General features: G+C 42.4%; 1 protein-coding gene and 1 long non-coding RNA gene across 9 annotated transcripts in view; one reads left to right on the top strand and one right to left on the bottom strand.

Moving 5' to 3' along the window:
• LHFPL3 (LHFPL tetraspan subfamily member 3) overlaps positions 1–27,421 on the bottom strand; it is a 630,765-nt gene that overhangs the window by 16,026 nt on the left and 587,318 nt on the right. For 4 of the 5 annotated variants that reach the window (XR_009696661.1, XR_009696662.1, XR_009696664.1 and 1 more), the window contains one exon: positions 21,725–21,772. Coding sequence is in view for 1 of the 5 variants with exons in the window: in XM_061165192.1 (XP_061021175.1) it covers positions 21,759–21,772 (14 nt within the window). In the remaining 4 variants the exon portion in view is untranslated. Of the gene's footprint in view, positions 1–21,724; positions 21,773–21,952; positions 22,072–27,421 lie in introns of those variants that run through there. The other variant, XR_009696663.1, reaches the window with a different exon arrangement.
• Positions 22,098–27,421, top strand: part of LOC133072203 (uncharacterized) — a 28,903-nt gene continuing 23,579 nt past the window's right edge. For 2 of the 4 annotated variants that reach the window (XR_009696666.1, XR_009696665.1), the window contains exons 1-2: positions 22,547–22,956; positions 25,270–25,386. This is a non-coding gene — a long non-coding RNA (uncharacterized LOC133072203). Of the gene's footprint in view, positions 22,957–25,269; positions 25,387–27,421 lie in introns of all 4 variants that reach the window. The other 2 variants (XR_009696668.1, XR_009696667.1) reach the window with 2 other exon arrangements.

Genomic DNA, 27,421 nt, shown 5'->3' with positions numbered 1-27,421 from the left:
ACTAACTCATTCATGATCCATTTGATCTTGAGATGTGGAGGAGTAATTAGAACTTTTCTAGGCTGAGTTGTTAACTTGTTTTGATTGATTTCTGCATTCCCAGCAGGACTCTTAAGTCCTTGCCCCTTCAGACACTATTCTCACTGCTGCATATCTAAGACAAGATCTTCAAATATCACAATTCCTACTGTGGAGTGAAATGGTCTTATCTTCACGCTGGTTAAAGAGGTGGAGTTTCCTTATACTTTAGAACATTTTCTATGTAAGTTACACTACAGTTTTTTTTTTAATGACATTTTCAGTGCTTAATGACATGGAAGGATGAGCATCATGTATAATTTGATGAAATCCCATATACAAAGTAATCTCATTATTGTAAAAAAAATTAAATGTTATGCAATGCCGAGTTATTCCTCTCTTAATATGGGGAAATAAAAGTTACTTTGTAAACTGGGGTGGGTTGCTGTGCCCTCCTCCAGGAGATCTTTCTAATCCAGGAATCGAACCTGCATCTGTTACCTCTACCTGCATTGGCTGGCAGGTTCTTTACCACTGGCACCACCTGGAAAGCCCATAAAGATAAACAAATAATGTCAGTTTGATAAATCAAGAAATAGAAACATAAACATTATTTAGGAATCTGGAGTTAACCTCTCAAAGATGTTGCCTCTTGAGGTTAAGAATGGGGTGGTGTTCCTTTTAATTTTAAGCTCTTGGATGTAAGGTGGGGTATTTCTTTTCTTTAAAAAGAAAATGCATGATTTACTTTGCTAAATAAATTAAAAAAAAAAAATCTCCGTGTTTAATTTTTAAAAATTTATTTTCATCCAGATTACCCTACCCTTTTCCAGGTTACTCTTCACCACTCAGCTTGCAGAGCAAAGAGAAATTTGAAAACCCAGCTGAAAGGCACTTTGAATAACATCAGTATCAGGTAGAGACAAATTATAAATTGCTGAATATAAAGCACAAGGGTTTTTCCTTTCTTTTAATTGTAGGGCTAGAAATACAACTGTTTAATTGTCCTAAACTGCATCACACTCTTTCTGGGATGGCCTTCTGGCTTGAATCTTTACTGATTATATGTTTTGTTGCACTATGGGAACTATATTAGCAAAACAGTTCTAAAGTCACAGTTGTGTATTTGGCGCCCTCTAGTGCAATTTTTAAATGACAAAAACATAGTTATCTTTGCTGAGCTGTTAACTGGAAGAGAATAAAATTTAAATTTCAATCTACCTTCCCAGTGTGACTGATCTTGCTTTTTTCCGACATGCGCCAAGACTGACCCCCCCACTCTGTATCTACGTGTTATTTCCTAGTCATGACATTCACTAGACTGTGACCTTGCACTAACTAGTTCCTTAATCTCTGCACTTCAGTTTCCTCATCTGTAAAATGAGGATGATAATCATAAGAACGCTAACATGAATGCCCTGCACATATTAAGAACACAATAATTGCTAGCTATCTTTCTTTTACACTTAATAGATCAGTCAGTACTAAACATACTTAAAGATAGTAATTGATCTTGACTCATAATCTGCTAGTTGGAGAATGTGAAGAATGCTAATGACTAGCTTAAAAAAATAAAGAATAAAAGCCTAGATGTGATTCTCCTCTCTGGTCCCATCTTACTGAGTCAGTTCATGCCAATTCTGAAGTCTGGAAGCGTGGTAGATATCTGCATCCCTATTTCTTAAAGGGTATATAATTACAGGCACTGTATATTACTTCTAACTCTCAAAACTACAATCTAGTTAGGCAAAGGATATTATCCCCATTTTCCAGAAGAGAAAATAAGCCCTAGGTCACCCAGATAAATGTCAGAGCCACACTTCCAACTCGAGTCAGCCTCTAGAGCCCATGGCCTCAAAGGTCATCAGAAACACTTTCCAAAGGGAGAATGCTAAGTTATGTAGTCTTCAGAAGTGCAAGGAAAATCTTGCAACTCCCTTCAGGCATTCAGTCATCAGTTCAGAGGATTCTTCCTGTCAAGAAAGCCCATCTATCTAGCCCTGCCATAATGATATTTCTTTTTTAGATCCCTGATGGTTCACATTTGCTTGGCAGCTTGCAGTTTTCAAAGATTGGCCCATGGGGTATCTCATTTTCTATTCCAGAAAGCTTTTTGCACTCATCGTCCACTGAACCTCCAAGCTGGGGCAGTAAGTTCTTCCCTGGCAGAAGATTGCAGCTGCTTTGATTTACCCTCCATGGAATACACTGCACACCCTAAGCCTTACAGCTGGGAACACAGATCTGGCCATGCAAGCATATAAAATAAACTCTGATGGGGAGAGGTGTTCACACTCGCATCAGCCTGGTCACCCCACGTTGGGCAATGAGCTCTCTCACTGGAAGCCGTGCTACAGAATCAAAGGCAGGGTCTTGGCTATCGAAACCACATTCAGCAGCCCTTCAATCAGCCAGGCCTCCCCAACATATGTGCTCACTTGCTTGCGGCAAGTATATGATCATGTAATTGCTTTTCCTCTCTTACCTTTTCTCCCATCTTCCCCTCACTCCCAACTCCCTCTGGTCCTTAAAAACTTCCTCCAGGTTTACACCTTAACCTCTTTGTTTGGATCCCAGTGAATGCCTAGGCTTGTGTGGGTGCAAGGTTATGAATCAGCCATAGACACAGGCCTGGGGGATGTGCCTCCTGGAATGTAGAAGGTCCACGAGTTGAAAACAAATGACCCTCTTTTATCCCAGTGGGATTTTGGTTGTTTTCTAAGCCTGCTGTTCAGCAGGGCACTTCACCAGAAGCTACAGTTTCTGGATCTTTTAGACAGCATGAGCACTAAGAGCAGAGCTGCCCACATGTGCGTCCTCTACAAGAATTTCAGCAGAGCCTGGGGGCCTGGGAAAGTTCTCTTTTAAACAAGCCTCAGTTTCTTCCTTAGGAGAACAGACTTTACATTATTTGAAAAGTAGCTTAAAGTATATCACTCACCATCATTTTTTCCATAATGAGAAGTTCACAAAATGATAGAAGGGGTCAGATTTGAGAGATCTGACTATAAATTTAAGAAAAATAAAATCCTGTTCATTCTCAATTATCTGTGCTGGTGGAAGGAAGCAGGAGACAGAATTCCAGTGCTACGTCAATACACTGTTCATTTTTATTGGTTTTACAGGGCATTTTAGTCATTAACATTTTTATATGGGTGTGTCTGTGGTTCTGGAAATTTACAAGTGTTTACAGCAAATAAAGCTACTCCGGGAAGATGCTGAAGGGGCTACAACGCTGTCAAATGACTTTTCCACCCTTTGGACCAACTCTGCTTAGTGAGGGGTGGAAACAAACTGGGCTTTGGCCTTAGACAAAGAAAGGTTTAAATCCTGATGCTGCTGTGTGACTTTTTACACCTTACTTGGAAAATGGGGGAAATGCTTTATGGTATTAGAGAATAACCTTCCAAGTTGTAAGGGAATTCTCAAAACACAACCATGAAATGTCTCCAGCATTCATTCAGGTATTTTAATCTAGAGGAGCCTGGATGAGTTACAAATGTCCAAGAACACACCAGAACTGCTAATTAACTTGGATTGGGGGACTTTAGCAACCTCTCTCTGAGATTCTGGCTATAGACTATAAAGGGGCTTCCAGGAATGACCCAGGAAGGTCACAGACTACAGTCTCTGGCTGGAATCTGGCCAGTGAGTAACTCAGCTTAGAAGATAAGCATATTTTGTGTCCCCATAAAAGAAATAAAAAAAGCTCAATTTCTTTTAGGTTGCTACTCCATGGTTTATCCTTTGTCAACTTATCCTGTTAATACATGGTTAATTTCCAATAATTAATTTAAATGTATACTAAGTGGCAGATGTGGGCTTCTGAGTTCATGATGTTGCCTGAGAGGTGAGATGGCAAGAAGGCTCATTTGAGCAGCTGCCCTAAACAAAATCCTGGCATCATATGCACAAGTTCTGAACTGGGGTGGCAGAAGTGGGTGGTGGTGGTGGAGGGATGGATTAAAGGCAGGGGTGAGCCGGTTAGTTTCAGGTAGAGAGAACTGGAAAGTGAGAGAACCCAAGAATATATGATCTGCTGAGAACACCAGATAAATCTCTGCATCTATATTTAATCATACCTATGATGTAACTACCATGTTCTGGACTAAGGACCCACTCTTGATCACCAGGGTAGAAACGGGTCCTTGTGCCCACAAACAAAAGAAAGCTTGACAAACTCAATCATATGTTCTTCCCAAAGAGTACATTTGTCTTCAGGATCAGGAAACCTGAGCACTGTTCTACTAAATGTTTAGATCTGTATTCCTTAGAATATAGGTTCAACAACCAACAGAAAAGTTCAGGGACTTCTCTGGTGGTCCAGTGGCTAAGACTTGGTGCTTCCAATGTAAGGGGCCTGGGTTCAATTCCTGGTCAGGGAACTAGATCTCACATGCTGCAACTAAAGGTCCCACATGCCGAGTATAAGACCTAACGCAGCCAAATAAAGAGAAGTTCAGACAGTAGGGCAAGTAGCATTTTCTGCCATGATTCCCTTCCTGTGGTTTCCCACTCCAAATCTACTTGATTAATAATTCAAAATGCTGAACTAGGAGCTGACTGAATTCCCTATAGACAGAAAACACTGAAAACTACTGGCAGTACTGCCTTCTCTGTTGTTTTTTGGATAGCGTAGGTATGTGTGTATTCTCGGGGCAAAGAGTAAACGAGTAAGGACTTAAGAATTGGCATTGTAAGACTATCCCCTAGTGATAATGATACCAGGATCTTGATGTCTTTCCTGACGGTCTTGTCTAATACAAATGTAGACATAAATTACATAGAATCTCTGGATGGTAATTTACATTACATGATGGCAGTGATGACAAATGGTCTGTCTCGTTATATGGGGTGGGGAAAGGACTTTTAACTGGTTAAACAATTAAAACAGAAATTGGGAGGCTTAGTTCCACTTCTTAATTGACCCTGCATGACTGAGCAAGTAACATATTCTTAATGTTTCCATTTTTCCATACATAAAATAGAAATTATGTGTGATTTTATCATTCAAATCACTGTAGTGATTACCTCACTATAAAGATAGTTATGAGAATCAAGTATTCCTTCCTGTATTCCTGCACGCACTCTTGGGTGCCCTCCATGTGGTGGGTACCTAAAACATGTTCTCTGCCCCCATGTAGCAGAATCTAGTGGGTGAGGCATATCAGAATGTTTCGAGGAATGTCCACTGAGTCACACAAGTCAAAGGTTATTATCAAGGGGTGACCACCAACTATCATAATGTTCCTTGGCCCTTCACTTCTCTCTTCATACTTCTTTGTCAAGGTCAAAGTGATAGAAGAGGTAGGAGATTAAGTGGTAATTTGGGAGGAGGTGATCTGCTTTGGACAGGCTGCCATTCCCCCCGCCACCCCCAATCCCCAAACCCAATCAGTCCTAACTCTTTACTGTACAAATCAGCATTTTCTGGTTACATCTCTTCTCTTCCATTTGCCCCACCCTCTTGACAGGGAAGTAGGAAAATTGAGATTTGCAGAAGTTGGTAAAAACTCATGTCAGAAGGCAGAGTTCCATTTCTAGATCCAAGAAAAACTTCCTGTTTTGTTAAGACCCTTCTTAGGAGCGGAAACTAGCTCACTCAGATGAAAACCACAATGAATAATTTCACTGATTTGTACCATATGTTTAGCAAGCCTAAAATCCCAAGAGGGGGTTGGTGAATCAGAAGAGAAACCATCAGAAGGGAACTGACCCATATCATCCCCCCAACTGACCAGGCTCTTCCTCACTTCCTCCTGCAACACACCCTGCAGGAACAGCCACAGCTCAGAGAGTGGAATAACTTTGGGAGCACATGATACAAAGGCAACCTGGCAGAGCCTCCTAGGCTGGTTCAAGGATGGCACCACTCAAATTGCTCATCCCTTCTCCAGATGGATTTTTGTGTTTTTTTACAAAAAGATCTAGAAAAGCAGCTGTATTAGCTTAGACTATGCTGCAGTAACCAGCTAAGCCCAGAATCCTGGCTCAACACAATGAAAGTTTATTCTTGCTTTCCTTATGTGACTGATGCAGGCTAGGGGGAGAGTGGGAGGTAGACACAAGGGAATCCTGCTCAACAGCCCTGGCTGATACGAGCTCTGCCATTTGGAGTCTTGTCCTTCACCGTCCTGGCAGTAGAGGAAGAGGATGCGTGGAGAACGCACACGTGTGCTCGCCTGTGCACAGCCTGGAAGCAACGCCGTTTACTTCTGCCCCAGTGGTTGGACAGGGCACACTACGGAGGGGCTGTGACTGATGCGGAAGCGTGCAGATATTTGGCAAGCGTTCAGTGCCTCTGCCCTTGTAGCACTGAAAGCTGAGTGCATGCTGGAACATGTAACGACAGTTCAGAATCCCAGACCATGGAAGAACTGTTTGAATCCGGATCCACTGAGATGTATCATCTCTGGGTCTTCCTTATGGATTTCCTGAGTGCCTAACAGGCAGTTCTCAGGTCACAAATGGCCCACACCATTTAAGGAGTGTTCTTCATGAGGGTTGTGCTGGCATTGCCTATTAATTTGCCTAATTAGCCAGTTCACAAGAACCGGTCGCTTAGCATAGCCTCACCAAAGGTTCTTGGGGGGCTGACTTAGCTTGGTGTCCCTGAAGCATGGACAGATCAATCACTGGAATCAAAGCTGGCTTTTTAAAAGTCGTGGAATTTTAAGCTGTTCACATTTAATTCCACAAAAATGACACCATAAAACCGGAAGATTGTTCTCTGAAAGACTATTGACCAAAATTGTTCAAAATATGATTCAAGCCTCCTCTTGCAGTTGACTCATGTCTGACTCTTGTTCAATGTTTTTATGCCAGGGGAGGATGCTCTGTACTCACCATCATCACCAATTAAATATACATAAAGCCCATACATGGATGATCGAGTTCTCTTAAATGATCTTGTATGTCCCTGCTGGGGGACAAGGAGCCACTTTCTATGTAATAGCTTATCCAGTACTTGAATTTCTCTGCCTCCCCTCCACTCTTGCTCCTTGCTCTGGGGACATCTTGCCACCCACCAAAAAGGAGAGAAGCAGAGAAACAAGGGAAATAAAACTCAGTTCGAGGCCAGCTGACTTCACAGGGCGGTTCGCAGTCAGTCTGTTTTACTTGGCCTGCTTTGAAGCTGTTTTGGGACATAATGAGGTTCTTCAACCAAGAGGTCTTTTCCAGACCTGATTTCCCCTTGGAATGACACATTATTCTCGCTTCCAACGTAGCAATTGTAATTCCTGCCTGGGGAGCAGCAATTGCTTTGAATTACACACTATTTGAATAAACCAGTATGGGATTAACAAAGGCTTATTGTTCTGCAACCTTCTACTGAAACTTGCAGGAGTAATTTCTGGCAACATTACTTTTCCCTGCTTAGCATTTGACTATTCAACCAACACTTCTCCACTCTTTAATTGATCCTTCTTCGTTGAATGTAATAGAAACCTTTTTAAGCATTCTACCAACACTGAACAGGATGAAATAATACTATCAGGGTTTTCTTAGTTCACCTTTTACTCCCTTTCCCTCTCTGGTAGGTTTACTACAATTCCATATCTTTAGAATTTCTCAGATTTCTTGTGCCCCAAAACTACTTCCTGACCACTATATATACGTGCAGGTATACACACTGTAACACACAATTTAGGATTCTGTCCTTTACAATATGTGTACCATGCTGTTTTTTAAGTAGACCTCAGGAGCACAGAATATAAACAGTGATCATCCCCGGTCTGGGACGACTCTCATTGTTAAGCTGGAAATGCTATTTTAAACACGTTTTCATGACGACTTGAGGAAACCACCTACATTTTCTCTATTCCATTTTAAAAAATTCTCATTCACCTTTTAAATCATTTGCAAATGAAACTCAACAACTAAGAATAAATCTAAAAATAAATAAATAAATAATTTTTTAAAAAAAAGAATAAATCTACCAATATTTACTTCCAAACCAAAATTATTTCTAACAGTACCAAAAGAGGATCTCTTTACAATGACAAGGTCTAAAGTTACAACTATGAAAATGCTGAGACCAAGACATTACTGACTGATAGAATAGATCTTTATAAAAGCTTCTGAGTCGGTGAATGTGAAATGAATAAATTAGAGCTGTAATGGGTTTTTTTCTAGCTGGTTTTAGGCCAGTTAAATCTAATAAAGATCATGAAGATAGGAAGCTAACTTGAAACCAAAATAACTACCAAGAGCACTTTGTATTCCATTAATAGGTAACAAAAAGCTATGCATTGCTAAATGAAAATATAAATTCTGCTTACCTATGTAAAACTTTAGGCCCACATAATTATTGATCTAAAAAACAGCTTAATAGCACAATATTTTTAAAATCGGCTTTGATGAAATCCACAAAAAATAATCTTGACTCATTTGTCTCCAAACTGTCTTCTTATATCCTATACCTAAGTTGAAATTTTTATTCCAGGGGGAGTTGGAAGATATTTCAGATACAGCTATGTCATAAGAAGTTTGATAAATTAGTATTATTAAATTAGATGATGATCATGAACTAAAAGGAAAAAAAGTCAAGTCTAGAATCTTCACTGAAAAGATTTCAATATATAAAAATATAAGCCAACTTTTCTTCTTTTTCAAACCAGAGACTTTGAAGCATTTCCTTTTAGAAAAATAAATAAAAGGAAATGGTGTTGCTGCTGGTGATAATTTCATTAGCAAGGAGATAAAACTAATTCATTTAGGGAACTTGTTTCAAAGTTGAAGTGTAGATGAAATCCAACAACACACAACTGGAGTTGAGTGGGCCTTATATAGACACTTGGCTCACAGGCAGCATAAACAAGAAATCGCAGTAAGTTCAAACAAAGCTGAGGCCAAACTCATGTGGCGATTTGTAGAGGAGCAAAAGGTATTTGCAACTGTACTATAAACAGACGTTAAAGTAAATGAAAATCGTAGGAGCAGGTTCTAAAAAAAAAAAAAAAATGAAGGGCTTTAGAAAAGCTGCATCTAGCCCAGATTTACAGTACTCTTGCCTGGAAAATCCCATGGACGGAGGAGCCTGGTGGGCTGCAGTCCATGGGGTCGCTAAGAGTCGGACAGGACTGAGTGACTTCACTTTCACTTTTCACTTTCATGCATTGGAGAAGGAAATGGCAACCCACTCCAGTGTTCTTGCCTGGAGAATCCCAGGGTCAGAGGGGCCTGGTGGGCTGCCGTCTGTGGGGTCGCACAGAGCTGGACACGACTGAAGTGACTTAGCAGTAGCAGCCCAGGTTTATTTTTTTCCCCCTCATGAGTAGTGAGTGCATGATTACAAACAAGTGAGTAGGAAAAAAAAAAAAAATAACAAGGAACTTGAAGTATAAACTTCCAGACTTCTGGTAATACAGTTTATAACAGGCTCAAGTATTCAAGCTTCTAAATTAAAAAGAAATAAAACAAAAAAATCCCAGTCTGAGCCTAAAACATTTCATATTTGGTAAACTATTTGGGGAAATTCCACCAAATCTTCAGGCCAAGTAATTTTATTTATTCTTACCCTCCAGCCTGTCCATTTCATTTTGCTTCAGCAGTTGTTAAAAAACTGAGTAGATAGCTGGGATAGACCCAGGAGCTCTCTTTTCTAAGGAAAAAAACTACATGTGCATCCTGGGCAGATAAGAAAAGTCAGTTTCTTCCAGGTTTGGGCCCTTGTCACTGTTGCAGAATGTTCTCCTTACTCCTGTCTCCCTCAGTGCACCATATACTGACCACTCGCCTCCCTGGGCACCAAGGATCACACTGCTAGGAGCTGTGCTGAGTGCCAGAGTCACTGGTGGCTGTGATCAGTGAGGCAGAACTCTGAGCGCCTAGGTGCTCACCCAGATCATAGCTTTTCCTCCCCTTCCTTCCTCTACTGGATGTTCACCCTGCAGTGACCTAGTTGGTTATGCTGCCCTGGGGCCTCAATTGCCTTCATTAGGACTGAAGACCTGCCCCTTAGAGGCTACTCCGTCTTGCTGTTTGCCAGCTGTATGCCTTCCTATCCACCCTCCCACAGCCCCCATGGGCTGGGAATGAGTCAATTGCTCGAGAACCATGACTCCATCCAGACAGTCATTTCCCCTGAAGATACTGATGGCTGCCTGGACCAAATCCTAGTTTGGGGACTTCCCTGGTAATCCAGTGGCTAAGACTCTATATCCCCGATGCAATCGCTCCCAGGGTTCTACCTCTGATCAGGGAACTAGATCCTACACACCACAACTAAAAGATCCTGCCTGCCACAACTAAGACCTGGCGCAGCCAAATTAATTAACAACAAACCCTCCAAATTCTAGCTTGCCTTATCTACTGAGCCCACCTGAGTACCTTTTCCAGAGCCAGTCTAACCGACAAAGTTCGCCCTTTGCCTCCCTCCTCCTACCTGCTGATGATGCTAAAATGTAGGTGATGGTAACAGTAATCAATGATAGTTATTAGTAATAAGATTAGTCTCAGGACTTCCCTGGTGGCCCAGTGGTTAAAGAAAATCTGCTGGCCAATGCAGGGGATAAGGGGATTGCTAGTCTGGGAACTAAGATCCCACATGCCACAGAGCAACTAAGCCTGTGAGCTGCAGCTACTGAAGCCCATGTGCCCCAGACCTTGTGCTCCAAAACAAGAAAAGCTACTGCACAAGAAACCCGTGTAGCACAACTCGAGAGTAGCCCTCACTCAGTACAACTAGAAAAAGCCCATGCACAGCAGCAGAGATCCAGCACAGCCAAAAATTTAAAAAAAAAAAAAAAAAAGTTTCTCTCAGAAACTGTCATAGGTGTTTAATATACTTATTTATCTAATAATGACTCTAGCACTTGGAGAAACCAACACGAGGAGAGGTTAGGTGACTTGCTCAAGGTCACCCAAAGAACAAACAGCACAGCTGGAATGTGAACCTAGGTCTTTCTGATGCCAGGTATATTTCTGCTCCCAATTCCAACATGTGGGGTTTTGCCACACACCAAGCAATTTTAAGGCACCAGTTGGGTGTCCTATAGTTCAACTCAACTCTGACACTCTCTGGAGAGCATCAAATCCCACAGGCTAAGGGCTCAGTCCTATGAAAATTCACACCCCACCCCCCTTCAGACACAATCACAAGAACAGTTGTCACCTGTCATAGATTGGAGGTTCCGCCAACTCCTTCCTTGGGATCCATTAATTCACTACAGTGGCTCACAGAACTTACAGAAACATTTTACTTTCCAGATTAAAAGTTTACTGTGTAACTCAGGAACTGCCAGATGAAAGAGCTGCATTGGGCCAGGCAGGGGGAAAGGACGCAGAGAGCGCACCACTCTCCTCATTCTCCACCCGTTCTCCAGCCCAGAAGCTCCCCTAAGCCCATCCTCTTAGCTTTTTCTTGTTCAGTCACTAAGTCAAGTCAGACTCTTTGCAACCCTGTGGACTGCAGCATGCCAGGCTTCCCTCTCCTTTATTATCTCCCAGAGTTTGCTCAAACTCATATCCATTGAGAATCGGTGATGCCATGCAACATCTCATCCTCTATCATCCCCTTAGCTTTTTCTGGAGGCTTCATTACTTAAGCATGATTGGTTAAATCACTAGTCATTGGTGACTGAGTTCAGTCTCCAGCCCTTCTCCCCTCCCCTTAGGTCAAGGGCATGTGACTGAAAGTTCTCTCTAATCACATTGTTGGTTCTCCTGGTAGCAAGCCCTCATCGTCAGGTGGGGTCCAAAAATCATCTCTTTGAAAAAGGCACCTTTATCACTCTCATCACTTAAATTCGAAGGGGCTCTGGAGCATTATGCCAGGAATAGGCAAAAAGATCAGATATCTATTTCTTATCATAAAACAGAATATCACACCAGATAAATACTCTTACCCACAGGCCAATGGTTCTCAACATTTACTTTGTCACTACATCATCCCCACATGCTGAATGTTTGTTGAAGGGAGGCACCCCTCTGGGCTGTGCAGAATCTCAGCTATGTGGCCTCGCAGTAGGCCGTGGACACCATCCATTAGAAAACTGATGTCTTTGCCCCCCTCATTAATGCCTCTGTTATGTAAGCTGGCTTCACTATCAGCTGACATGGCTTGTTCACAATGATTGAGCTTTACACCTAAGTGTGGTTATCCATCTGCTCTCTGGGGCCTGTGTAGGTTTCCCCAGGATCTAGGAAGCTCCAAATCTTAGGGTTTGGGCCCAGGCCTTTACTTTTACTATTCAGAGCTGAGCCTCAGAAAGCTGTAGTGAGCTGTCCCATGTCAACAACTAGTTAATGGCAGAGCCAGGACATTTTATATGTAGTATTACCTTTTTCAACCCCCATAACAACCCTATGAAATAGATGCTTTATCATTGTCATTTAACTGTAAAGAAATTGAGCCACAAAGAGGTCAAGTAACTTGCACAAGATTACACAGCTAGGAAGTGGCAGAGCCAGGATCTGGATGAAGATGTCTATTTCCTAACCGTACTTCTAATACCTGCACCAGATTGGCTTTCATGGGAAATGGGGAATGGATGTTTCTGAAACCCACCCGAAGACACAGGGATCTGAAGTTTTTGGTGCAGGAAGAGCAAGGACCATTTATCATAGACATCCATATTGCTAGGCTCAAGGCTTGCCTGCTAATGGACAAGGGACCAGGGATGACCTTTACCGTCCACAATTAGCTTTTCAGAGCTTTTCACTTTGCTCCAAGAAACTTATCCAGCCCCATGTGGTCTCTAGGCCATTCTCTGCATGCTTTATGGTCACTTCAATTCCTAGGTTAAAGTTCAAAGCAGATAAGACGCAAGGAAACAGAAAAGGAACCAAATAAAACTACCAATAAAACAAAAGTTTGGCAATTTTGAAATCTTGTTGCATAACTCTTTGCTTGGGAAGAAATGCTCAAAAATCAACAAAAGGAAGAAAAAACAGGATGTTAAAAAGTACTTTTATTATGTTTTTAGAAGCTTACTGCCAGACTACAATTATTTCTGCCAAAAATAACATACTTACTCCTTGCAACCTACAAGATTTGGGGTTTGCTTGGAATTTTGTGGACTTTTGGGGAGTGAAACCATAAGTTCCCACCAAGTTCATTTTCAAAAAGAATGTGCCAGAAATGAAGATGTGTCCGTCCGGGGAAGGAGTCCCCAGGGCGGAAACAAAGGTCCAACAGCTCCTACTATGAGTTATGGGTCCCAGAAAGCTTTGGCCTGAAGACCGGCACCTTCCACAGGGTCCCTTCAGTGCATGCACCTGGAGTGAGCGCAGGGCTCCTTTGGAAGGCTCTGTCCAACGGGCAGGGAATGCAAAATGACACAAGATCTAACGATGTGGGAAGGGCCCAGGATCAGGAGCCAAACAAAGCTGGGCTCAAATCCTGGATCCACCAACTCCTAGCAGTGCGACCTCCCTGATCATCCATTTCCTCATCGGTGAAATGAGAATAACATGCTGTCCTGCAGGACTGTCGTGAGGGTTAAATGAGGTATCAGACGTGCGTGGCTCAGTGGCCAGAAGCGTCCAGAAGTAGTAGGTTAAGCCCTTCCACTTGGGAGAAGCCTGGATAGAGCCACATCACTGCTAGCCAGGAACAGAGGGAGGGGAGAAGCAAGACCCTGAGGGGGCAGAGAGCTGATGGGTGACTCAAGGGTTCAGGAGGGAGAGGAAGAGAAGAGAGAAGGGCTTGCTCCCTTTTGTCCTCCAAGATATACTTGGTAGACAGATGAAAGATTCCAAGGGTAAAGGAAAAATTACTTTGCAACATCCAAGAGTCAGGTTTTTCAACCACTTAAGCACCACCCTGGAGAAGGCTATGACAACCCACTCCAGTACTGTTGCCTGGAAAATCCCATGGACGGAGCCTGGTAGGCTGCAGTCCATGGGGTCGCTAGGAGTCAGACAGGACTGAGTGACTGCACTTTCACTTTTCACTTTCATGCATTGGAGAAGGAAATGGCAACCCACTCCAGTGTTCTTGCCTGGAGAATCCCAGGGACTGGGGAGCCTGGTGGGGTTGCACAGAGTCGGACATGACTGAAGCGACTTAGCAGCAGCAGCAGCAAGCACCACTCTTCCAAATATTGAAAGCATAGAAAAGTGGTCCCCATTATTGTTACTAGTGGTGGGATTTTTTTTTTTTTTTTTTTATGTTTTTAAAACATTCTCTCCACTTGCTTGGTCAAGCTTCATGTCGCTAACAGCAGGGGGTTCCTGATCTAACTTCCACATTTCTCAAGTCATGAATTCAGTAGCTTCAGGGACAGCCCCTGATCCCCCACCCTCCTAAGTTGGGCAGAGATTATAGCTCCTGGGGGTGCTGGGCGGGGGTCAGTTCTCTGGGTTTTCAGGGAGTCACTGCAGAAGGCACCAGCCCAGAAGCCTGTTCCTTCAGTACTACAAACTATTTTACAAGCACCAACTTTCCTAATTGGTTTTGTGCTTAAATCCTAGTTTGGTTCATATTTCTTGCACTAAGAGTATACTATTCCAAAAACAAGGGCCGAGGGGGCTTACCTTTATTTTAAGTGGAGAATCAGGACCATTGTACAGAAATGTTTATAGTTCCAGAAAACCATGCCGTGTGCCAAAGGAGCAGCAGGACAGCGTGGGTCTGAGAGGTTCCCAGGCAAAAATCCTCACCACCCCAGCTTTCTTAGGCTTCACAGCAGGGTGGGACTTGAAGGAACCGTCTTCAAAGACCGAGCAGTGTGCATTCTGGCTGACTTTCCTGTTCCAGCGGGCCGTGGCCTTTGCCTTGCTCCTGCTTCCTCGTTTCCTCCTCCACACCTTCCTTTGTGTAACTGCCCATGTGGAGCTCCCTTCCTTTTCTCCAAAATGCCAAGCCCCTTTCTCCTGCCATCTTTTTTCCCAGCGTGACTCCTTTCAGAGTATCCATGTGTCTGTATGTTTCAAAGAAGTTCATAGTCTGCAGCAAGCGTGACTAAATGGATGTCGTTTATTTATTTCAGGATATGAGCCCCTGCAGATTGCCACGCATTGTCCCAGCGCACAAGGACTCCGCAGAGTTGCTGTTTGTTGTTTGCTAGGGGAGCCTCCACTGTCTGAAGGCAGCTCGAGAAACTGAACATGGGGATTTCTGTTGCTGCCCGTGCCTAATGAGCATTTGATTAGCTTTGTCCAAAATGAACAGAAATTCAAAATGACCCATTCCAAGCCTGTAGAGTCAACCTGGACTGACTCTCCCTATAAGAAGCTTTCCACATGAAGATTCTGGCTTGGCAGGCAGGAAAGGCTTTAGTATTCTAGTTGAACCCACTGTAGTTTTTCCAGGGATAAAACCAGCCATGAGTATAGCTCAGAAGGCTGGTGTTCTAGCACCTCTTCTCTAGGTGGAGACACCATGAGCATTTCTCAGGTGGCGCTCTCACAGCGATGCTCACTGAGCCCCTGCACTGAGGCCTCAGCTCCTGCTCAGGAAGCTCCCGTCCCTGGTCTGCCATCTGCTAATCTCCTGTTGGTGAGATCAAAGCAGTACTTCTGTTCTGCTTCAAGTGTCACTACTAAAGAGAGTACTATGGGCCTATGTCAGTCAGGGTATTCCAGAGAAATGGAACTAAGAGGATCTGTATATATAGTGAAGGAGTTTTGTTTTAAAGAATTGGTGCATGCCATTGTGGAGGCCTGGAAGTCCAAAATCAGACGGCAGAGGCCAGCAGCAGGCCGGAGACTCAGGAAACAGTTGTGGTTTGTATCCACAGGTTCTGCTATCAAGCCAGGAAGAGTTGATGCTACAGAGGCAGGAGTAAGGTAGTCTGCTGGCAGAATGTGCTTTTGCTATGCGAAGGTCAGCCTTTTGTGCTATTTAAGCTTTTGACTGATTAGATGAGGTCCACCCACATCATGGAAGATAATCTGCTTTATCTAAAGTCCACTGATTTAACGTAAACCTCATCCAAAAACATGCTCGCAGAAATATCCAGAATAATATTGGACCAATTATCTGGGCACTGTGTCCCAGCCAAGTTGACACATAAAATTAACCATCACAGACCCTTTTTACTAAGTGACAGGAAGGAACTGTCTCCCACTCTTTGTTCCTGCTGCACCCTTTCTCTGGTGCAGTCACTTCATCATAGGTACCCCCCACCCAGCTTCCTGTGTCCCCGACCTGGTATGATTTTCCTTAGAGGTCAGTGACGGGGGGTTTGAGGTAGAAGAAGGGGTGCTGGACTAGAAGATAGTTAGAGGAACACTGAACTCAAAATCTACTCTTCTCACGAATTCCCAGCCTATATGTCCAGACCAAGAAAGAGAACTCTCGTTGCTCTCAGGTTTCCTTCCACAGCAGCCTTCACCCCCAGGTCAGAGGAAGATCATTTCCCACCCTTCACCAACATCTTGGCTCTGGAGCTCAAGTTTAGCCAACCACTGTCTCTCTAAGGAGATACATCTCCAGTTGGTCAGCCCCAGTAGCCCGTGGTGTGAGTACAAAACTTCCTGATCCCATGTATGTGGTTTTGTTGAACTATGGGGACATTAGTCATGTTTACTGTTGATGGAAAACAAAGAAATGCTGTAACCAAGGCCTCACTGTGGTTCTTAACTGTTGCTCACTAACTGTAATAAGATTATAAAAAGGCCCCAAATAGAAAGTGTATATACGGTCAGAGTAAACAGGATCAGAGACCAGACTACTCCTACAGGGACGGATGGTGACTTGTCTCCTTCACTGAAATAAGTTTGTGTACACACCCTCCCTGATGCTGCCTGTGTATTTCCTGTTTTATTGAGATACAATTCACGTTTCATACCATTCATCCATTTAAAATGTATGACTCAATGGTTTTTAGTATAATCACAGAGTTGTGCAACCATCACCACAAAGAATTTTGGAACATTTCATCATCTCCTAAACAAACCCCATACCCATAAACAGCCACTCTGATTGCTTCTCTCCCTGCAAAATTCCCAGATCCTAGGCAGCCACTAATCTACTTTTTGTACCTTATGGATTTACCTATTCTGGACATTTCATTAAATGGAATCATACAATATGTGATTATGACCAATTTTCACAAACATAAAATTAGCTTAGATCTTGTCATGATAATTAGACCAAGCCCTCACTTCCCAGAGATACCTGTCACATTGCTCATCTCAGTACAACAGGCAAATAAGCATCTAAGCAGTAAGAAAGTCAGATTCTGAATTTCTAGCAGCCCTAAGCAGGCAGAAATCCTGGGTTCCGTGTCAATCTGACTTACAGTCAAAAGAAATCTCAAGGGGTGTTTAGTAGACAAGGCACTTATGATCACATGAAGAGCCTGCTGAACAGTTCTGTCCGGCCGGCTAGGTGGCGAATTTCCTGGGGTCCAGCTGTACCCTTTAAGATGTGTTTCTTGGGAAATTAGCTCTCTTACCTCTTGTAATTCTCTTCCCAAGGAGAAATCAGTAAATGTGAAATAGGCATTTTATGTCTATGTCCTGACTGAATAAGAGGAAGACACAGAGGGTGTAAAATCAAATGTGTACAGTATCAGAGCCAGACCCCAGGACCAAAGATCCAGAGCATGCTGCCCCTCAATGCGGTGCATCTGGCAGGTTCCAAGAAGGAAGTGCTGAGAACTGGAGTCAGTGCTCTGAAATGGTGAGAACAGCTAGCTATTCAAAACAAAGGAAACACTCATTATTAGCCAGCTCTCAATCGCCTGTCTCTAAGGCCTGTGGAATGATTTTCCATTCTCAGAGTCTGAGAATTATAAAATGTGGCTTAAAAAGAAATGAGTTCTTAAACATAAGAGTTTAAGGATCCTTCGGCCAGTTCATGAGGCTAACCAGGACCCATGTTTGTGACAAAGCTCCCTGTAGAGGTTACAGAAGGCTGGTCCATTGGAAAAAGGTACTGGCCAGATGAGCAAACTTGAGCTTGAAGGGAAAGAATGACTGAGTTTACATAACAGCAATGACCGAAGTGAGAGTGAAAGGGGAGGAGGGTGGAGCATGTCCCTGACCACAGCTCATTCCAAGCATGGCCTGGAAGTCAAATCCTCTCAATAAAGAACTCCAATAACGCCTAAGCTTTGTGCAAAAGTTTCAGAGACAGAAGATCATGGCTATTCCCTCTCTTTCATGCAAATTTATACAAAGCTCAGAGGAATGAAGAAAACAAATCACTCAGCTTATCTAGTCAATTAAGCTGGCAGACAAATACACATTCTAAAAGGAATCTAAACAAGGAAAAATTTGGAACATGGTCATTACTTTATAAACTGCCTTACACTTTTTATAATCCCTTGTGATTTCTTCTCTCCCCATCTGCATTTTAATCTTGAAGGTGGGGGATATGTATTTTCCTTCTGTGCTGGCATTCACTGTGCCCGGCACACATGGGACAGGGAACTCTATCACTTTAGGCTGGTGGTTTGAAGCCAAGAACCCACACTCAGGCAGGCAATGGTGACACAAGGCAGAAGAAGCAAAATTTTCGACAAATTAAGCAAATCAATTTGTGACTAATCAATAGTTAGTTGTAGCATCTTGAAACCCATTCCAAGACCCAAAGTGTTTTAGAAATTAATCCCATGAAATGTGTTGCACATTTTAGTGAACTGAAAGCAAAATCACGGTTTTACACGGAATATATATTTTAATAAATCATGTGTGTAATCCCTTGAAACAGTCTAGAAAATTTTCTTTTTCTTGGGAGGGTGCAAACGTGTTAAATGAAGTTGAAATACAAGGAAAGAAAATGCAGGGAGCGGGGATTGGGATGGGGAATACGTGTAAATCCATGGCTGATTCATATCAATGTATGACAAAACCCACTGAAATGTTGTGAAGTGATTGGCCTCCAACTAATAAAAAAAAATTAAAAAAAAAAAAAAGAAAAGAAAATGCAAAGGTCCTGTGTTGAAGAAGAGTTTTCTCATTCTGGGAAGGAAAAAAAAAAAAAAAACAACCCAAAACATCATGCTGCTTTCTGAAGTGCTGCAGCCAAAGAAAATAATGCAGATACAAGCTGGACTAACCAAAAAATGGGCAAAAGATCTAAATAGATATTTCTTCAAAGAAGACATACAGATGGCCAAGACGCACATGAAAAGATGCTCAACATCATCACTAATTATCAGAGAAGTGCAAATCTAAACTTACAATAAAGTACCACCTCACACTGTCAGAATGGCTACCATTAAAAAAGTATACAAGCAATATATGCTGGAGAGGGTGTGGAGAAAAGGGGACCCTCCTACACTGTTGGTGGAAATGTAAATTGGACAGTCGCTAATTTAAGAAACCTGCATACTGCTAATAACAGTATGCAGGTTTCTTAAAAACCTAAAAATGGGGACTTCCCTGGTGCTCCAGTGGTTAAGAATCTGCCTTGCAATGTAGGGGACATGATTTCAATCCCTAGTCGGGGAACTAAGATCCCACATGCCAAAGGGCAGTTGAGCCTGGGCACTGCAAGTCCAGACCCTGAGCCATAACTGCAGAGCCCGTGCGCCACAAGCAGAGAGAAGGCCGCACCAGAATGACATCCTGAGAGGCGCAACAGAGACCCAACACAACCAAGAAGTAAATAAACGTTAAAAAATAAAAACCATTAAGAGTCAAAGGAAAAAGCAAAGCTCGGGAATGTTAAAACAAACAAACAAACAAAACCTAAAACTACCATATGATCCAGCAATCCCACTCCTGGGCATATATGAGGCGAAAGCCATAATTCAAAAAGATACAGGCACCCAGTGTTCACTGCAGCACTATTTACAATAGCCAGGACATGGAACCTACCTAAACACCTATTACAGAGGAATGGTAAAGAAGATGTGGTCCATGTATATGGTGGGATATTACTCAGTCATAAGAAAGAACAAAAGAATGCCATTTGCAGCAACACGGATGGACCTGGAGGTCGTCATAGTGAGTGAAGTAAGTCAGAGAAAGACAAATATCATATGATATTGCTTGTATGTGGAATCTAAAAAACTGGTACAAATGAACCTATTTACAAAACAGAAATAGAGTCACAGATGTAGAAAACAAATTTATGGTTACCAAGGGGGAAAATGGGGGCGGGGAAGAGGGATTAAACTGGGAGACTAGGATTGACATATACACACTATTATATATAAAATAAATTACTAATAAGAACCTACTGTGAGCACAGGGAAATTTACTCAGTACTCTGTAATGACCTATATGGGAAAAGAGTCTAAAAAAGATTAGATATATGTATATAATAACCAATTCACTCTGCAGGTACAGCAAAAGCTAACACAACATTGTAAATCAGCTATATTTCAATAAAAATTAATTTAAAAAATAAAATTAAAAAGAGTGAATATATGTATAACTGATTCACTTTCTTGTACAGTAGAAACTAATACAACATTGTAAATCAACTATATTCCAATAAAAATTAATTTTAAAAACTTAGAAAGTACAAATTGGGGGATGGAAATACTGACCTTATGAAATTTAATGTTTTAGTTGCCCCTCCCCCCACATGTGGCCACCACTAATGGCCATTTCCAAGTTAGTGGTTCTCATCTAGGATGCTTGAGATAGTTACTAGGAGGTTATTAAAAAGTCAGATGCCGGGGCTCAACTTAGACCTACTGAATCTGGGGCAAGATTTCTGATATTGAATATTTTTTAAAGCTCAACAGGTCATGGTATTATAGCTGGGTCTGTGGATTGTACCTTGAAGATACACTGAAGTAGACTGCTGCTATGGACTGTTTCCCTTCCATATGGCTGTGCTGAAGCCCTAACTCCTGTGATGATATTTGGAAATGAAATCTCTAGGAGATCATTAGTTTAAGGTGGCAGCATTGAGACTGGGGCCCTCATGATGGGATTAGAGAAGAGACACCCAGGCCGTCATGCTTTCTCTCCATGTGAGGACACAGCCAGAAGGCTGCTATTTTTGAGCAAGGAAGAAGGCAATCATCAGGAACTGAATCTGCTGACACCTTGATCTTGGACTTTCAGCCTCCACAACAGTGAGAAATAAATGTTGTTTAAGCCACCCCATCTATGGTATTTTGCTATGGTAACCCTAGCTGACAAAGATAAGCATGAAGTAGATACATGGAGTTTCCCCTGCTCTGTAATGCTGGAAAAACTGCAGTCATATCATAACACAGAGTTTTTCAAATAGTTTGAGGTCATATTTTCTATACACATTCAAATTTATATTATGCTAGGCCTTGGAACACTCATATGTAAATGCTGAGTCAAGCATCTAAGTCATGGCTGGGTGGGAATGGATTCGGTAAAGATAAATGTTTTTGAAACTGTTCTAGACAGTCTATTCCTTTTTGTAATACTTAGCATGTTTTTTGTCCTATATTTCATTTGTGTACAGGCTTTCTTTGCCACTAAACCATAAACTAGATTCAAAGAGGCAGTACCTTTGCCTCTTTGTGGATTGGCATGACCAATCCACATCTGCAGCCTCACAGTTTAACTGAGTACCTGGCACACAGTAAGTGTTCAATTAATATTGAATGAAATGCTTGTTCAGTGAATTATACTTGCAAACATTTTGAAGGACAGTTTTCTGCTCAAAAAAAAAGCAATAACAACATCAACAACACTTCATTACTGGACATTTTCAGACACAAAACAATAAAATAAGCTCCTATACACTTATCATCCTGCTTAAAATATTACCAACCTATGACCTATCATGTTTCAACTATATCCTTCCACTCCATGTACCCCCAGATTCCACAACATACACAATTACTTTAACAAAAACCCCACACCTTACCTCATTTCATCCATTTTCTTCAGGATCTATCTCTTTAGGATAAAGACCCTTAAAAGAAAACAGGACAAAATATAATTACAATAACACTATCAAGCTTGAAAAGATTAACTATAATTTTAATACCATAAAATATCCAGTTAGTATTCAAATTTTTCTAGTTGTATCATAAATAATATTTTTGTTTTGGTCTGTCTGAATCAGGACCCAATGCCCCCAAGGCGAATTTACCTCTTGATCTGTCTTTCAAGTTTTTTAACCACCAAATTTCCCTTCTTTTTCTCTTCTTGCAACTTTTTGTTTGTGTTGTGAAAAAGCCAGTTTATTTGTCCTGTAGACATGTCCACATTCTGGACTTTCCTGATTATATTTTTATGACATCATGTTCCCCTAATGTGTTCCCTAATCCTGCAAACTGGTAGGTAGAATGATATCTATCTAGAAGGTTGATAAAATTCAGGCCCCACCACCTGCCTGAAAACTGCTTTTCTTGGTAGGGGTTGAGGACAAAAAGGCTTCTCTTTTGGTTACTATTGTTGCATAACAAATATATCACTTAGCTCATCAGCTTAAATAACTACATTTTTAAAACTAATTTGTTTTTAATTGGAGGATAATTGCTTTACAATATTGTGTTGCTTTCTGCCATATATCAACACGAATCAGCTATAGATACACATATGTCCCCTCACTCTTTTTTTTTTGTCCCCTCACTCTTGAACCTCTCTCCCACCTCCCACCCCATCGTACCTCTTAACTTTTAAATTTTGCTCATGATGTTTGGGGTCAGGAATTTGGAAAGGAAAACAGGTACAGTTTACCTTTGCTTCAAGGTGTCTAGGGGCTTAGCTCAGGCTAAAAACTATACACATACCCCAATACCAATATTACCACTGCACATGGAATATAGTTTTAAATTTCTTTATAGTCTTTTATGGGCTGAACTGTGTGCCTCCAAATTTATATGCTGAAATACCTCAGAAAGTGACAATATCTGGAGATAGGGTCTTCAAAGGGGTAATTAAGGTTGAATTCATTAGGGCGGGTCCTAATCCTATGACTGGTGGTGTTATAAGAAGAGGAGATTAAGACAGAGACTGCACAGAAGACTGCACAGAAGACTGTGTGAAGACTCAGGGAGAAAATAGCCATTTACATGCTAAGAAGAGGAGCCTCAGAAGAAACCAATCCTGCTGACCCCTTGATCTTGGACTTCTAGCTTCTAGAACTGTGAGGTAAGAAACTTCTGTTGTGTAAGCCACCCAGCCTGCAGTATTTTTTCATAGTAGCCCTGGCAAACTAAGACATAGTTCCTTTTATCTTTAGGGTCTATCACAGTAGGGGTAGAGTTAGCTTACTATATTATAAAGTTATTAGAAATAATTCCTTTCTGTATAGTTGCCACTAATTCAATACACAGATTCATTTGCTCTCAATCTTTAGGAATTTCTTTTTTTAACCCATCTTGTAAAATTTTTGCTTTATAATATTTAAAACATAGACATGGTTCCAAAGTCAACCCTACAAACTAAAGAACATTGAGAGAAGTCAAGTCTTCTGTGTAATTTTCTCCTCTTCACTCGACCCCCTTCTCCTTGAAGATAACCAGTTTTCCTAGTGTTTGGTTTATATTCCATACATATAAGTAGCTGTATTTCCCTTCTTCAGATAATACTAGTATACTCGACACACTGTTGCACATCTTGTTTTTTTCATTTAACGATACATTCCAGAGATCATGTGAATATACAGAACCGCTTCTTTTTACAGCTGCACAGTACTCCATTTGCATAGATTCCTTTCTAGATGGACATGGGTGTTGTTTTCAGTCTTGTGCTATTACATAAAGTAGCTTCTTTGGCTGCCTGAGACTTTAGGATAAAATCTGATTAACTCTGCCAACATCCTACGTCCACCCCTGTCTCAAACTGACTTACTGCTAGTTTACCCTGATTGCTAAAATATTCCATCTTTCATTCTTTCTTACCTTATTTGGCATAGGAAATCCTTAGCATGAATAACTCAAAATTCTATATTCAAAATAATACTCATTGGGTGTCTGAAGGAAAAAAGCAGCAATTTCTAGTTCTGTGGGTTACTTACTATTTAGCAACTTAGTCTCCTCACCCTCCCTCCCTCCTTTCTGCCCTAAGCAAGACCAAAGTCAGGGATTGTAGGAATGCTTCTGGTTCAGCATTCCTTACATCTAGATGAGGAGTCAGACCACATCTCAGGTACCATCTCCCCATTGCTGATGTGGAGAACAATCTGCCAGTTCACTTACTTATTCGGTAAATATTTAATGAATGAGTGCTATGTGTCACACATCATGCTAGGTGCTAAAGACAAAGTAGTGAACCAGACGACCTCATTATCTATTTTCCTGGAGCTCAGACAGTGGTCCTTAGGTTCTGTGACTGGCTCAAGCCATTTTGGTCCACACAAAAAACAGCACTTAGTTATCCTTCCCAAGGAGCTCACAGCTTCAAGAATATCGTCATCTTCCCAAGGTTAACACCAGACTGAGACTTTCTGCTCTTTGTATGAAAGTGATGGCATGCTCAGTCATTTCAGTCATGTCTGAGCTTTGCAACCCCATGGACTGTAGCCCACCAAGCTCCTCCATCCATGGGATTCTCCAAGCAAGAATACTGGAGTGGGTTGCCATTCCCTTCTCCAGGGGATCTTTCCAACCCAGGTTTCCCACATTACAGGCAGATTCTTTACCATTTGAGCCACAAGGGAAGCCCAGAAAGTGATGGGAAAAGGCCCAAAAGGTTTGGCAGTACTTTCAAGGCTTCGCTCTCAGGTGGCCAGACTGTAGATCCAATGGGAGCAAATGCTCTAATTTTAATGGATAGCAGTAAGGCTTTCCTTTACATGCCTCTTCTAAATCAATCATGTCTCAGTCTTAATTTCACATTTATTTTGCTCTGGACTCCCAAATTCTTTTTATAAGAGCAACAATCATCATTCATTGAATATTAAATATGCTCCAGGCATCGTGCTAAGTCTTTTCCACTTAAATCATGTAGTTACCTCCAATCATAAGGTAGGTACTATTATTATTGGGTTTCCCAGGTGGCTCAGTGGTAAAGAATTCACCTGCCAATGCAGGAGATGTGGGTTAAATCCCTGGGTTAGGAAGATCCCCTGGAGAGGAAAAGGATACCCACTCCAGTATTCCTGCCTGGGAAATCCCATGGACAGAGGAGCCTGGCAGGCTACAGTCCATAGGGTTTCTAAAGAGTCGGACGTCCGAGATTAAACAACAGCACTGTTATGAGGAGCGCACTGAAGTTTAGAGATGTTAAATAACATGCCAAGGTCACACATCTAATAAGGGCAGACACAATTAGAGAAATCAGACTGGAGCAGGTAAGGCAGTCTCTACTATTACTAATTGGCTATAACTAGAAAAACAATAGTAACAGCTAAGTTTTATTGAGCTCTTACTATTGTACCAAGTACTAAGTGTTTATGCATATTTATGGGGCTTCTAGGGTGGAAAAAAAATTCTTCCTCACCCCTGATATTTCCTTCCACAGGGCAGAAGCACTTCTGGCGTAAAATTTCTGACCTCTCCTTTTTCCTTGACTCACTCCTCCCGAGGAGCGGGGAGGGACAGGAGGCCACGAAAGGGGAAGAGAAGCAGTTTCTCTGTGGTGAGTATGTGGGTAGGAAGCCTCTCTCTTCTTTCTCTCTGCAGCAGGTCTCCTCCAGAACGCCTGTTGGTTCTCTTCTCCCCTAATGCCTGGTTTTCAGGGACAGTTCACAACTGGGCGGCCTGCCCCAGCCAAGTGGTACCTTGCCTAATTCTGGGGTTCACTTACCCACACATATAAACCACTGACTTCAATATAAAACCTATGAGAGTAAAGTTGATATTTTGATTCCATTTATTTGACTTGTTCACGTCCATTCCTTAATTACTCAGAGCTTTGTAATGGATGAGGGCTGTCCTTCATTATATCCTCTTGAAACCCCAACATTATCAACCCATTTAATTCTAGTAAGACTTCCATTAGAAAAGTACTCTTATCCTCTCAAATGAGGAAACGAAGCAGTCCTCATTTGGCCTCTCCCTTGAAGGATAAATATTTGCTCTCAGTTCAGGATCAGAAGAAACTAAAGCACGTGAGAAAGTCTGCAAACTGTTAAAGCTATACAACAGAAGGCCATAGAGCGGTGGTTCTGGCTCTGACGCTGGCAGTGGGACTCGGATTGGTTAACTTTCCTGCTTCCCGTTCCTTTATCAGTAAAGCGAGGGTTACGAGAGGCTGCCGGTTGCAGCTTGGTCCTGCTCTACGGTTCAGACTGTGAATCAATGGTGACTCGCCACTGACTGTTTCCCCTGGCTTCCTTTGCGTCATTGTGGACTCTTGGATGCTGACTTTTCCTTTGATCGAGCTGGGCCCAGTCTCTGGGGTACACTAGGTGCTTGAGATTCCCCCTCCGTAACGGGCTCTGCCTTCTGAGGTTTGCTGCTTGGTTGCCTTTGGTTGCGCGGCAACATAACACACGCCCACACTTCCGGTCCTGAGAGCCGGATCTGCTGTCGTCGGGCTGTCGTTGAAGGGGCTTCCCCCACCCGGCTGCATTTCCTTGCTTCCTCACAAGGGCCAGATGATGGCGAGAGAGACTCCCTAGTCATTCCTACGAAGTTGTGGGGACTGAAAAACATGCACATATACATCAGGTCAGCATTAGGAAGAAAAACCTCAAGAGATCCAGGCTTAAAGCCTGGTTTGGGGCAGTGAGTTCTGCCGTTGCAAAAGCCTGTCCTTTCAATGGCACCGTGAAATCTCGTTGAGTCACCAGGTTCTGGGGGGATGGAGGCCATATGGCAGGCCTACACTGTGTTTCATCTGATTCCGAAACTCTGGTGGTTTAACACCGGAAGACAGCAAAATAGCAAAGAACAGGAAGTGGAAAAAACATTTTGCCTAGTGGAAACTACCTCTCCTTCACCTGCATTCCTCCAAAACAGCAGTCAAATTAGCACAGAGACCTCCTTTTGGCGGCGGGTGGGGGGCGCGGAGGGGCATCCCCGGATGGTGCCTCCCCAGAAAGGACTTTGTTGATGAATTTGATACTCCAGTTCTTCAGAGGAGTTCTAAAGGCTTAATTAGAGGAACCTGAGGTTGTGTCTCCCTGCTTCCATAACAAGATAACTCACTCTTGCATTTTTTGAAAAAAGAAATTGCAGTGGGGTTGGGGCAAGAATAGAGCCAGAGCCAAGTTCTAAACCAGCGAAAGGAAATGTTTACATGCTGGGAAGTATTGGGACTACTCCTCCATAGGGAGGAGCAGAGATGTGTTTGGTTTGACCAAGGGGAACACAGGAATAAGACAAGCACAGGTTTTGAAAGTGCAAAAGGGTGGGGACATCAGTGTGTGCCAGAGGAAAAAGAACAGGCAGTCAGGGTAAGAAAGACTCCTCTGTCCTTCCGAACTTTGCCCTCGTAGGACCGTCCCCACCCACCACCAGCAGACACCTCCTCACTTAGGTGGGGGAGGGAGGCTGTGACCCTCGGTGGCATTGTTCCCAGGATGAAAAATATGGGTGTTGGCAACCATATCAAAGGCCTGGAATTGTTCAGAAATCTTTACACCTCTGATCACCAGACTGCAGAGCCCAAGGGCCATTCAAGGCCTGTGGAAACTTTGGAACAATAGACTTGGCCCCCTGCCTATCTG

This window comes from Dama dama, chromosome 18, assembly GCF_033118175.1.
Source record: "Dama dama isolate Ldn47 chromosome 18, ASM3311817v1, whole genome shotgun sequence".
NCBI classification, from domain to species: Eukaryota; Metazoa; Chordata; class Mammalia; order Artiodactyla; family Cervidae; genus Dama; species Dama dama.
This window is presented reverse-complemented; position numbering and strand designations above follow the sequence as displayed.